General features: G+C 38.8%; 1 protein-coding gene and 1 pseudogene across 1 annotated transcript; one reads left to right on the top strand and one right to left on the bottom strand.

The window, feature by feature from the left end:
* Positions 1 to 4149: 4149 nt before the first annotated feature.
* On the bottom strand, positions 4150 to 7395 carry LOC149119021 (beta-2 adrenergic receptor-like; annotated as a pseudogene).
* A 2207-nt stretch (positions 7396 to 9602) lies between these two features.
* Positions 9603 to 14560, top strand: LOC110057276 (astacin-like metalloprotease toxin 3). The gene is made up of 9 exons (XM_020763868.2): positions 9603 to 9728; positions 10230 to 10403; positions 10925 to 11051; positions 11265 to 11356; positions 11454 to 11537; positions 11910 to 12052; positions 12704 to 12812; positions 13460 to 13569; positions 14480 to 14560. Exons 1-8 carry the CDS (start codon positions 9662 to 9664, stop codon positions 13567 to 13569), a joined length of 906 nt encoding a protein of 301 aa, XP_020619527.1. The 5' UTR covers positions 9603 to 9661; the 3' UTR covers positions 14480 to 14560.
* Positions 14561 to 14642: the final 82 nt, after the last annotated feature.

The raw sequence follows: 14642 nt of genomic DNA, 5'->3' as shown, positions 1-14642 counted from the left end.
TTTATTGATTCACGATATGATGTATTCCTATCAGTAACAATCTCGTTCCCAGAGCCCACGTGTCTTTTGGTCAGCGCCAAGACGCTGACCAAAAGACACGTAGGCTCTGGGAACGAGATTGGCTATGTAATTCTACTACTCGTTAGCAATCCTCTTCATAGACATTAGGAAAAAGCAAATAAGCGGCCAGCATTTGGTTAACAACCGCACACTACTAGGCTACTCACTATCTACTAAAGAATAGATAGTAGCGTAGCCAATCGGAGAACGGCATTCGTGATAGAACCGGTAGTAGATTTATACGAAAACTTGATAGAAACTCGGAGTAAATGACTTCTATTACATGCAAGAAAAAGAAGGAAACTCGTTTATTTTGATGATCAAAATGTGTGGGTGTTTGCTAAGTTTTCTTTAACGCTATCCAAAGTTGATAACTTTGTAAACGAAGATCAAATCTCCGGTTACGTCTTCTCGTGTGTACAGCATATTTAGGCATGCCCAGGAGCCCTGGTTTACTGAAGGTATTTCAGCGCTTACATGTGGGACCAGTGTCGGTCGCCGGACTCAGGATGACAACATTTGTATGGGTTCAGACCTACTTTGGTTCGGTCGCATGTCTCTTTTACGGAAAATGAAATTGAACCAATCAGAGAACATCGGCATAAGCTCCTGGAGAACATTTATTTCTGGTTTCGTTCATAATCGTAGCTATGACAAAATTCTGGAAGATGATTGATCACGTAATCGATGCGTGATCACGTGGGTGTCCAATTACAGGTTTCCGATTACAACTTTTTGTATTTAGATACCTGTAATTGAATACCTACACCATTTGCACGTCAATTACGCGCTCTTTAATGGTTTCGTCAGTGTTTTCTACAGTTTTTAAAACTTTCGAAAAGTGCTTCTGACTTTTTCGCTCAACGAAGTTCTCAAAAGACATTTAATTTCGTAATTTCAAATCGACCTCGCGCTTCACGCTCGTCCGATTTTAAAATTACTCGCCTGATTACTCCCTTAACCAAAACTATAACAAAATTCTCGAACGTGATTGGCTATCAGCAGCCCGATTTGAACATTAATTAGACAGTGTACGCGTCATGCTTGTAATTGGACAGTACGCGTCATTTTGCGCGCGCTGTTGCGGTACACTTTGTTGAGTAAACTGCTGTGTTTTTCAGCATTCATAACGACGTTTAATCGTTCAGCGATCAATCGATGGTTTGTTCGTTTCTCGAATTTTGTCATAGTTTTGATTAATTGGTAACAGGACATCGTGTCGTCCAATTCAGTCTGTAATCATACTCGTGATTAACAAATCGGACTCCCGCTTCGCGCTTGTGCGATTTTGTTAATCACTCGCATGATTACAGACCGAATTGGACTCCACTCAGTCCTATTACCATTATGAATTGTACTCCACTCGGTCCGATTGTTCTTCAGTAATTAGCACTTCGTATCTAGTAGCAGAGATTCTCGCGCGTTAATATCCTTCCCAAAGAAATATTTATTCCTCAGAGCGTAAAGATTAACTTATGACGTAGGGTTCATAAAAGAACTTCCATACCCTGATCTTGCTCTCTCGGATGGCTGGTACAACTCGAGCCGAAAGCGAAGCTTTTGTATGCCATCTCAATAACGAAATGACATGGCTACCTCAGATCCGGCATCCAAAATCTCCTTATTTTGCAGCATACGTTTACTGTGACTCATATATAGTACTTTCATGTTGTCTCTATTTTTGTCAAATTTATGTTGTATCAGGGTTCCATTTACTGTGCTAAATTGGATGTCCCTGAATACATATTGTAAAAAAAATAAAAACTTGGCTTAAACTGAAACTGTTTAGCTGCTTCAGTGGGTAATTGAGTCATTTGGCCAATCATGTAAAGATAACCCTTACCAAGAGTAAACAAAAAACATTGTTGATTTTTTATAGTGGCTAGTGGGCCCCTTGACGAGAAAGAGAAAGTTGTTCCCTCTGCAAAATAGACCAGGGATTCAGTAAAGTGTCTTCACAACGTAATTTAATTTTCCGTGATATTCAAAACAGTCCTTTTCGTTACCGACAGCTGCATGTTATTTCTTTCTTGTTTTTCAACTTTCAGACAATATGCTAAAACGTTTGAATGCTGGAAGCAAATTGGCCCATCGTTATTCAGTGACCCTGCTGTCTTTTCATAAAACAATTCATTGTTATTTTGTAGAATCTTGCAACCTGGTGGATTGTTTGCGAAAATAGCATTAAAATTAGCAAATACAAGTCAAGGACAATTTAATTACTTTATTGTTAAAGAGATTTAAGGCTTCCGCTATGGAAAACAGTGTCCTGACTTGACAAAAGACAAGGCACTGGAGTATTTCAGTTGCGTAAGGACTATTTGCATTTTGTAATTAATGTAAGGATAATAAAATCTGTGTCTTAACTCGTCCTTCCCTATTCCACTTGCGGTATTTCATGTTAAACCAAACACAAAACAAACTTTACCGTCATATGTAATTTCTTACAAACAAGTATCACCGCAGTTGACGTTTCAAAGGTCTTTTTACAACAAAAAAGAACGGCGAAGGTTGTTTATAAATCAATTCGCGAAGAAGAGGTAAACAATTGAAACCTTCCCATGAGGTTTGGTTGCTTTGGAAAAAACGTGAAAGGATCCATACTTAGCGCTATTGTTCAAGGTGATAAAGCCAGAAGGGATCCGAAGAGCTCTTACACTCTCTACTTTGATGTTGTGTTGGCTGTGCTTATGACCAAAATTCCGTGTTGCTTTGTACTCAAGCAGGTTTTCGAGGTCGGCTATCCAAGTGATAAACTGATGGGATTTCGTGCGTGGTGTTCAGTTCAGCAAAACTGGAATCAAAAGACCATAATTTTGTCATTGTGAAGTTGGTTGCTATCCGAACTAGAACTGACAACAAGCTTGTACGGAGAAGATGGCGGGATGAGTTCACAAGCATTGTTTAACTGGACACTTCGTAACGGTGCGATGAAGTCAAAATATAGCCGAACCTCAACTTATTTTCGGAACAGAGACAAACCGGATTTTAACAAATCAAAAGTTTACTTCGCGGACAATTTGACAACTGTACACGAAGTTGATAATTACAGTATTTACAAGAAGGCGAACTTTCGCTTCAAACTGCCAGAAATTGACGTGCATAAATACAGACCACTTGTTTGCAGAGATCCTAACGCCAAACCTTCGGCAAGGAAAAAGTACACTGACATGTTTGTAAGTGACACCGTGAAACTTCCTCTTATCAAGTTAAAAACTACGAAAAATGATGCCAAGAAAGCTACTCCAAAGAACAGAGAACTAACAGAGCCTAGTGAGCCACAATTTCCGAAAGCAAGTAGGAAAGCTTCAGACAAGTTTCAAGTCGGTAAAACACTACATTTCAGATATAGCGACTTTATGCTGAGAAAGATGGATGGAAGTGCATCTTCAAAAGACAAAATATTCTTTGTAAAGTAATTATCCACTTATCGACCACGATGTACAAGTAGTAACTCAGTTCGGTACCTCAGTATCGGCAAAGAGTTCAAACCGAACAGACTGTAGCTTAACTCGCACCTGTGGACATCACAGTAAAAAGGCTAGAAGCTGTGTAATATAAACAGCTAAATTTTATTTGAATTTTTAATATCTCTGGGTTTGCTCTAATAATAAATTTGACAGTTTGTGTTCAAAAAGCGTGCAAAAGCAACCAGGTAGCAACCTGTTCAAATTATCATTAAGCTCTGTTTGGGATTTTATTACATCTGTGAAAAAGACGCATCTAAACAGCCAGGAATTCGTCATTTACGATGAAACGTTTCTGATTGCTGCCAAATTTACACCTGGTCATCATTCCCAGGGGACTGAAAAACGTGTGAACTGCCATTTCGCAGCGACCCGACCAAGGTTCCTGTAGGAGGTGGGGGGGGGGGGGGGGTGTAGTTTGCGTGCATGCGTTCCCTCCTTCTTTTCCCCTTTTTCACACAGAAATGTGACGTTTGCAGATGGGCGTTGTTCCAGTACACTGATGATTGCTTTTTTAATTTCACATAAATCACGGTTGATTAATAGCCGTTATCAAGGTTCGCTTTTTCTACTTTTTCAATTTTCATTTCAAGAACATATGATGCAAATCGTGCTGATTTAAGTTAGCCAATGAGAAAAGCGGACAACGAAATATCTGTAAGGCGATCCATGATCTTAAATTTGTCAGAACAAATGCAGTCCTAGATCCACTTCTAACAAGAGACTATGATCTAGCCTCTTGCTTCTAATGATGAATGTTTCTGATTCACGGAATAAAATTGCTCTAAAATTGCTGTGCTAGTCTGGAAATCAATCCCTTATTCAGTTAAGAAACTAAGCACATCTAAATTAAGGGCGAGAGGAATGCTCCCGTTGAAATCTTAGTGCTCTTCAAATTGGTACCGTTTTTTCACAATTCGTCGTGCGCGAGATATTTAAGGTCGTAATTAATGTTTCTATAATGTGTCTAGTGACTGAATCGAGTGAGTCTTGTGCTGGGTCAGTAGAGCTAGATCCCTTCCATTCCAAGTTACTACTAACTGAAGGCTTATTTCTCAAATGTTGTGTCCTTGAACATTTTCTTCTCACCTTCTCTCCTACTTGTTGTTATCCGTTTCCTTCACATGACTTTGAAACTTTCTTCGCTTCATATAATTTCCAGCTTTTCTCCATTCAGTATTTTCGCCAACTAAATGAAATTACTGAAATGCAAGGGTCCTGAGCTGGTAGATTGTTAATGGATAAAATCAATCTATCGTTCCTTTTTGCGACTGCAGAATATTCTCACTTTGTTTGGTTTACATCGATCTGAACTTCACGTATTTGTCCGGTTTTAGTCGTTTCACCATCCCTCTTCTTTAACTCGACCCCTTTAACTTTTCGTTTTTCTTCGCGGTTTCTGCGGCTGCGAGGCTTCTCTTTGAAGTCGCTTGATCCGAAAGGATCTTTGAGGAACTGTTTGAAAGCAGAACGAAACCTGTTGGTTCGTAGATAATAGATGAGCGGGTTGACAGCACTTGAGATGTACAGGCAGTACCATGCACTGAACCCAAACCAAATGCTCCGCCTGGTTTTCACTCTGCAGACCCGTCACGGCATACACGATGGAAGGGACATAGCAGAGAAAGTACGTTGCTATTGTAATAGCTATAGTTGTGATAGCTTTGATATCACACTTCAGGCGAGCCTCAGCTTGAAGAGGAGGTAGATTCATCTCGGCTCTCTAAGAAAAAAAAACGAAAAGAGAGATTCTCGTTCCTCACAAAAAGGTGTGTGGCATGCAAAGTCCCATTTCTAAGCCCAAATTTGATCGAGATCCCATTTCCCAACCTATTGTTTTGCCCAAATACCAAGCCCATTCCCATTTTTTTCTGTTTCCCAGTCCCAGTGATCCAAATCCCATTTCCCAGGCAGAAAAATAGTTAGAGTTCCATTTTACTCCTTCAGGCCCTTCCATAATAGTAGCAAGAGAGACAATATCCAGGGTTAGACACACTATAATGACGCATTAAAAAAAACATCTTGTGAAACTCTTGAAACTTTAGGCTTTGCAATGACTAAACTGTGCTTATTATTTCTTAATTACACACTAGTCCATGATTTATACTGTTGAACATTACTGTATATAAGAGGCGATGTTTAATTCCTAAACATTTCAAAGGAACGTTTTTAGCATCAATATCGATGTTGTGACTTTTACAAATGCACTTCAGAAATGGTCATGTGGCGATCTTTGCCCACACTCTGCACGCTGTGTAGAATGACAGATATCCAATATAATTCTCACTGCACATCGCTCTCGCCGGTTTATACTGAGGCCTGGATCATTGTTTATGTCGGTGTCGTTTGATTTTTTTTCCTCAAGAAGCTTTTTCCATGTTATGATTATACCGCGCCTTTTCAGTGGTTGTACAAGCCCCTGGCATCTACCCAAGGCTAAGCTAAGTGAGCTTAATACGTTTGCTATAATCCTACTGAGTCCTATTGAGAAGAAGGAAAGACTGCCGAGAAAACACTGCTGGGTGAAGAACTCAATCGGGTCTTTACCATTTTGCAAATTTTCATGTGCCTCCAGTTTAGAATTAGAAAGTTACGTATGACATCTTGGTTTAGTACAAAACCTGTCATGTTCACTTCATCAATCGACTTACATGTAAAACAGGCATTTATAAGGTGACATGGAAGTAAATTCAAATTACGTTTACTATTATCACTTAGATACCCACGAGGAATGCTGTTAAAATTCTATTATAAACTAAGATGCTTAGTAGAAAATAACCGACTTTCTTTTCGCTTATTAACGAATTCGTAACCAGACTGTCGTAAGCCATAAAATAATGGCTTAGATAGACAAAATAACAATTATTCCCACAGCCGGAAGCAAGGCCGGCAACAAAAATGGATTACAAACTCGCAATTCCATTTTTGCTCCGAAACAAAAATATAAGATGCAACTTTCCATATTTTGAAAGCTGCATCTTTTCTTTCTTAGAATCTCATTTGAGTTGTTATAAGGCCCAAAGGCCATTATACATTGACACCATAGTGCTTTTTTCGAAACAACCCTCCTCTGAAGTCAGACGGATGCTTACACGCTGGTGACTAATTTCAAAATGTATTAGATAGCATTTTGACTGAATGTATAATGATGGCCCTTCCTATACCAGCGCCGAAATTCACGTTACTATCGAAAACATTGTGCTTTTTTTAGTTTATGATGCACCACAATTATGGTGTGGCTTTTGAGAATCATGTTTACCTTCTTTTTCTTCTTCCTCATTTTATGGCACGAGCTGTTAGGAAACCCAAACTCCGCAACAAACAATAAATAATGCCACTAACGCTGCAGCAAAATTCTTTCCTTGTTGAAAGATCTCCTCTCTGTATTCATTAACGTGAGAATCATCAAGATTGATATCGAGTAACGGGATGGCAAACAAGAATAACATCAACAAATTGACAAGCCAGATGATACAAACGCAAACTAAGGCTTTCTTCTTCGTCTTCCATGTAAAGTACTTGAGATCAAACGAAATGGCCAGGTACACATTTGCTACCATAGCTAGAGCCGAAGTTAGGTTCAAAGTTATGAAGGCTCGGTTAATGAAGGTTGTAATCAGTGCTAAAGTTTTTCCTCTGAACCAGCTGACCTCTGAGATGGACATCATATGGAACGGCAAGTTCGTGGCAGCGTTGAGTAGATCTACCGCAGCCAGGTTACCGACCAAAATGTTCGGAACCGTTCGGAACGATATAACCGCGCAAGAACTCCCAGAATGAAACCATTACCGAACACAGAACACGCTGTTAGAACGCAAGTTAATAAGTTCATGATAACCTTGGTAAAAAGGGGTTTTGTTCGATACATTTTGAGATTGTACCACGAGAGTCAAACTGAACGGAATCATTTGAAACCTGAATATCAATATATCATTCGGCGATGGCGCCTCCAGCTGGTGTGCATTAGTGAAAGTGGAAGCTTTCTTCATAATAAATTCATCATATGCCGATCTTCAACTTCTCACAGGTTAATGAACCATTTCCTGTACTTTTGCGCGTAGACTCGACAGCTCAAAGGCACAACACTCTCATTACTTTGAAAAGCTAAGACGTCAAGGTATTCTTCGCTCTCTTCATTACTTTCGCCACGGTACTTCATGAGAAGTTATACCGCTCTCATTTGTCCAGTTACCACAGTTCACCGTGGAATCCACAGAGAATCTAGAAGGCTATAAATAACTCGCTGAAATCGTTTCAAATCAGCAGACACCGAATCGATCGTAAAAACTTCCCATACAAAGTCTTGTAATTTTGCTCTGATAATATAGGCAATATCCTCATTAGAGAGGCTATTGATGACGCTATCTCCCGCATTTTCTCGGTTGTTTGTGCAACCAGTCAGTTTGTCTGTATAATAAAAAGAGAATTACTCAGTGGCTGTAAGATATGAATTTTATTTTCTCGTGTTGAAAACAACAATTTACCCCCTTGCTGCGCTCGTTCGTAAAATACTGTTTTTACCACTCGAAAATAAAATTCATCTTCGCCCCACCGTGTAATATCCTCTATTTACATGTATGTACCCGTCTACACCTTCCGTTTAAATGCAAATTTTGTCGTAGAAAACAGCATGGACTATTGACCAAGAGTGTTCGGTCAAGATGGTTGGATGTTGGTGTTATAATATTTTTGTTTTGTTTTGCGTGTGTATATATAGATAGAGACGTGGTATAAACAGTATCTTGTGGGAAAACAGAAGGTAACCCTGAGCGGACAAGATGGCGCTATCTTGCCCACTCGGGTAGCCAATCTCAGCACAAGATTTGCCTCATCTTACAAGCTCGCGAAACCAGCCATATAATAAGTGACGTCATCTCTGACTTAGAGCTTCTCAGCGTAATTCAGTTACTTGCATTTGGAAAATGAGGTTCTTTCAGTGCTTTCGGACACATTTCCCGTAGTTGAAACGACGGCCTTATTTAAAACCTTATTAAACATGTTAAACGTTAATACGTAGATATCTGCTAATTATCCATTTCATCTTTCCTCTTTTTGTAATGATCTTTGCAACCAATTCAAGAGTATGGAACCTCGGTTATGCACGTATCTTTAGTGGAATAAAACTAAAAAATACATATTTTCTGCTTTCAGGTTTGATAGGAAAAAAGAACCGGAAAAGGCGTTTGGCTTCTAATAATGAAGGTCAATAAGAGTCGACATTGCATGAAGAAATCCCTCGCACGCACAGTAGCTTCAGTCGGATTCAGGGAGCTTGCTGGTACGAAAAGTACACGGAATTAAATGCCGAGACATATTACAAAATAAACCTTTTTCTACCTTGCAATAAAAATCCTGTTTGCCAGCCATTACATTGATGGGAACAATCTTACCAAAAAGGATATACACGGGAATTTTGTCCAAAGGACAATTTTAATCAAGTTGAAAAATACTTTAACATAACTTCGTCTCATTCAGATGCACGAGGTTTATTTTCACATGTTTTGTTGAATTGAATTTTTCGTTGAATTTCTGTTTTGTTTGCTATCTTTGTTTAGAAAAGATTCAACAGTTTAATGAGTATGAAACCCTATATAGATAACAATAAAAAAGCAAACTAAGCTTTTAGGATTTCATATATACCGGTGACGGTTGCAATGTTTGATGAGATATTTCCTATGCTAACAATGTTAGTTCATCCGTCACTCTGCAAACTCAAAGTGTTATTACAACAGCAGAAACCACAGAAGAAATAACTCCTAAAAACATGTATGTTTAGACAAGGCAAACAACATATAAACTGTTTAGATGAGGCGAGTTCATAATTAATATTTCAAACCTTAATATAAAATGTAAAATTGTGTCTTATGTCTTACCTAGAGACTATTATGTATTGAAAAGACTCACACACATATTTTATTTCAAAAGTTGTTCCATCTGAGATATAATTTAATTTTGCCAAAGAATTCGGATAGATTGGAATATTGAAATACTGCAGAAAGCTGTGTTTTCACATTCTTCAGCTGTGGAAACAAAAAGCGGCATAAAAGTTGTATTCTAAAGCTAACCATCAATGTTATTCCTTTTCTGCGGAAACTGCAATACAGTGTGAGGCAAAATATAAAGCCTTTAGCAGAATGCAATTAGTTCTGGTACTTGTGTTCCTCGCGGCTCCTTGTCTGTCACGTAAACCCAGTCCTGAAGGTGAGAATAAACAAGTTGTAATAAATTTCTTCTGCGCCTGAAATACGCTTCCTAAGTTTTAAAACGTTTTTGCGGAATTTTTCGATGATATTTTTTTGTAGTTTTCTATTACAAACGAGAGCTAAAGCCCGAAGGTTAAGATCCTTAGTTGCTCGGCTTGTAACTTTTTTTTCAGTTTGTTGCGATTCAAATTGTAGGAAACACACGCCAACCCCAAATACAAGCTGAACTCCCCCAAAACTAAATGAGTATCCCACCCACCCACCCACAGGCACAAATGCCAAATACCTTTCTCTGTCAGGAAAAAGACAGGAAGCCGCCCAAATCCCTCGGAAATGATAACCTTCCATGCATTAATAACCTTTCCTTAATAACATTTCCCACAAAGATATAGTAAATATTTATGTTGCACATGCAAGACTTTTCTGAGTAAACCTTATGAAAGAGGGAAATATCGTACTGAAACCTTAATAGTAAGCAACACTTGCAATTCCTCAAAAGAGAACCTTGGAGCCAACAACCCAAACTTATATGAAGGTGACATGTTACTGACGCCAAAACAGAGAGCTGCAGCGGAGGCAGGCCAGGACGTGGATCAAGTCGTCAGCCGGGGTTCAGCTAGAAGGGGTCGGTGGCGTGACGGAGTGTTTGTTTATTCTATCACCAACAGCTTGAGTGAGTATCGTCAGTAGAAGCTAGTCTTTTTGACAACGCACATTGGCTTGATATCAGCTCAGAAAGATGATACTGAACCTTTTCAGCACAGAAAACGTGCAGTAGCAGCTGCGGCAAAGGCCAGATAAAGGTCGGTAAAGGCCCGATGAATAGGTCCGCATAATGACCCTCAACAGTCCATAACTACCACAGAGTCAAAAACTGTATGGGCATGGTTGTTTCACTCCAGTAATCCTTATTAATGTTCCTCTTGACAAACCTAAGTTCAGTTTGTTACTGAACGTGATCTAAACTCAACCATGACTGGTCTCCTCTAAACAGCCTGTTCATCACACCCATTCCTTAGAGTGGACGAAACAACTCACTGCTTCTATAACTGTTGTCCTGTATCCTTGTAATATTTGCCGTTACTCATATCCTGCTGGTAACTGTATCATTTACAACATTATTGAAATTAGACAAAGGACTTTTATTTATTAAATTAACACAAAAGTTTAAAGTTTAAACGCGTTCTATTTCAGGACGATATTCCCGCGCCATGGACGCGATACGTAAAGGGATCAACATGTGGGCCTCAACAACATGCATCAAGTTCAGAGAAAGAAGACAGAATGAGAGAAGTTACGCTTATTTCCAAATGGGGCAAGGGTAAGCAAAGAGTGCATACTGCCTTCTGAGTACTTAACTAAGACAAAGTTATTTTCCGGTGTTAGAATTAGCGTAAAGATATCTTTTACTCTGCAGTTCACTTGCCCTACTGCTTTTTGTCATCTTTGCTAATTGTGGGCTACCAAGGACCATGATCTATATCGTATAATGACCTTCTATTTTGTTTCTACACATATTTATAAATCTTTGCAGGTGTTCTTCATGGATTGGACAAACTGGAAATCCTCAGAACATAAATTTGGCCGGTGGTTGTTGGACTCCAGGGATTGTAGCACATGAGATTGGTAAGGTATAAAGTTCATATGTAACGCTTATAGTGAGGGAAAAGATACTTTGAACTTATGTTACTTTTCAAAAGCTACATCTTGTTTATTTTGGTAGGTCACGCTCTCGGGTTGTACCATGAGCAGTCAAGACCAGACAGGGATGATTATGTCGTCATTTACAGACAGAACGTTATACCCAGTAAGACAGTCACACCTCCTTCTAGCATTCACTTAACTTTGAACCTGTCTATTGTTATCGTTATTCCTTTCTCTCTTACAGGACAAAGCCCGCTTCAACTCTCCTACCAGGTCCCTCTTTGATCCTAATATCCCTGTTATGATTTTATTTCGATGTGGAAAAAATGAAATTCGCAAACATGAGTTAATTAATAGTAATTTCATCTGCCACAGCTTATAACTTCAACTTTTTTTGTTAAACGTTGCTAAGTAAGAAGAAGTGTTGGCTCTAATCTTAAGAAAATTGGGATTTTTTGGCGATACACATTATACTCTTTAAATATCGAATGAACTCAGTTACTTTTGCTGAAGTTTTCATTTTTTTTAATTTCAGATCAATTGTTCAACTTCAATAAATATCCCAGGTCAACAATTGACTCGCTGGGTACACCATATGACTATGACAGCATCATGCACTATGCGCCCAAAGAATTCAGCCGCAACAACAGATATACAATCCAGCCAAGAAGGCAAGGGGTATGGGCACTAACCTCTGGCTCATGTTAATCGTGTTTATGATCAATTGGAGGACAGACGCATTGATGACTTCATTGACATATTTTGTGGTTTCTTTATTATATAAAACAAATAGATTCCATGTTGCCGTGTGTCTGTTCAGTAACAGAAAACAGAAGACGTCAAAATGTGGTAAGAACATCAATGACACACTCGGCTATCGCCTCGTGTGCCACGTTTCTGTGATCTGTTACTGAACAGACGCACGGCAACATGGAATCTATTTGTTAAATTGATGTAATAAGTCGAATTATTCTAGTATTTTATTGGCACGTATTTTATTATCAATTGGAGGACAGATGCATAGATAACGTCATTAACATTTTTTGGTTTCTTTATGATATTTTTTGGTTTCTTTATTGTAATTTTTGGCTTCTTTATATTTATGATCAATTACTCAACAGACGTTCGGCAACATGGATCAATTTGATTGATTGGCACTGGCTACAGCCACATAAAAAGAACAACAACCGTGTGCATTTACTTTTTTACCAACTATTTCAACTTTATGTCATAATGATTCTGTGGTAATACCTCTTACTAACTGGTATTCACATCGACTGTTTGATGATTTGAATCTTTGTGAAACTGATTTAATTCCTCCTCAAACAGGTCAGAATCGGTAACCGAAGCTATTTGAGTAAGATAGATATTAAACAAGTAAATATGATGTACAGATGTAATGGAGGAGGGGGCGGGAATCCGGCCCCACCCCCACCAGGTAAGAAAATCAAGACAGACACTAAAAAAGCCAGTTGTCAGTGATATGGAAGCTTCCACAATATCTTTGAATGACAGTCCGTCTGCAGAAGTAGTTGTTTTGATTGTTTATACCCGGAATTATTCCCTTCATTTTAACTCTATTATATTTCAGATAATGCCTTAACAACAAAAGACTTGAAGAGTTTTAAAACAAAAACACTGATTCCGCAAGTCGTTGTATTTTAGGACGTCTACAGTCGAAATCCTTTTCCAGTCCTGAAAGAGGCTGAAACACTGTAAAAAACCAAACGCCATTTATAGGAAGTCATTCTTTCATTCCTTCTTATTAGCAATTTTTTTTTTAATTCTTATTTTCTAATTCTTATTTATTGTTTATTTATACACGACCCCACAAGCTGCAAGCTTAATTACTTATCGTGTTTAAATAAAGGTTACTTACTTACTTACTTACCTCTTTAAATCGCTTACTAAGGAGGTACTCGCATTCGTAGAGAAAAGACATAGGTTCTTCTTAAATGTTGCGCTCGTCAGAAGTTCGGGTTCAGGGAAAATGCGTACTGAAACACAAGGTTGTTTTCTCTTCTCTGAGTGCACCCGGCGTATTTTGTCTTATATCTAGGAAAACGTGTTGATCATGTTTTTCAGGAAACTGCGAGGATACTGGCCGTTACTGCGATTACCATGTTCCTAAAGGCGATTGCAAGACAATGGAAATTGTCAGAGAAAAATGCAGGAAAAGCTGTCGACTTTGCTAGGTAGAATTTGGCTTCCGTTCACTGCTGCTAAAGGAACTTTTAAGCAAATATTAGCTGTTTGGGTGAACCCAATGATTGCCAAACCTAACAGTACCCGGGTTGAAGGAGCGCAGTCCTTGAATCACTAGTCATTTACATGATAGAATATGCTTTTTTTATAATCTGCTGATAATTAGGAAAACGTTTTGCAAAGCAGGCCTGGATGGGAAGAATGGAATGGGTTGAACCCTTAAGGCCAGGAAGAAACGCAATCGACCCTTCCCGCCATTGACAGGTTTTGTTAAATATTGTCACTTTCCCTGAATTACAGCAAAAACGTTTGCAACGTACAAACGCCACTAAAACGCAAAAAAAAAAAAAAAAAAAAAACTGCACCAGATCGTGGAAAAATAGCAAAGTTCGCAAAAAGAAATAAGACCCGAGAAGCCCGAGCTACTGGGCTGTTCTGGGATCTTGTGAAAGAGAATTCGAAGTTAAAGTGGTGGGATGGGATTTGTAAACAAAGGTGCCAAATGTTTCATCTTCTAATGGCGCCTGAGGCATGCTCTCACATAAACTGAAAAGGTAGATTGAAAAATGAGGCACTCTGATCGGTTACCTATCCCCCTTATGACTCTAATAGCTTTGGGAGACATCAGACGCTTTCGCAGCAGCACGAGGGAGAGAAAAACGTCAAAAACCAAACAAATAGCAATCAGAAGACACGAATTGTGTTATCTGTTTCTCCGTTATGACTGCTCGCTATTTTAACTGGACGCTAAGCGTTTGTTCACAACACACTGAGTTTAAGATAAATGAGAAGCGTAGCTATCTTTCCGATTGTATGGCGCCACTCTCACGAGCTCGTTCGTTTTTGTTCACTAGCAATTCACTCAAATCCTAACGTTAATTTTCTTTTGTTTGTTTTCAGCTTGTGAAAACGATTCCCGAAACCGCTGACATTGCTCAAGCGTGCATCTTAAAAATAAAAGTCAACATAGAAAAATGAAAAGTATTGTATTGTCTTTATCTTAAAATCTTCCATTTCCAGTTTTTTGATTTCTCAAAGTTGTACCGGCCTCTAGGTAGTGCGG

This window comes from Orbicella faveolata, unplaced genomic scaffold (assembly GCF_042242905.1).
Source record: "Orbicella faveolata isolate gen_17 unplaced genomic scaffold, um_ofav_v1 contig_1, whole genome shotgun sequence".
Taxonomy (NCBI): Eukaryota; Metazoa; Cnidaria; class Anthozoa; order Scleractinia; family Merulinidae; genus Orbicella; species Orbicella faveolata.
Note: the sequence above shows the minus strand (reverse complement) of the source record. Positions and strands in the feature narration are given on the sequence as shown.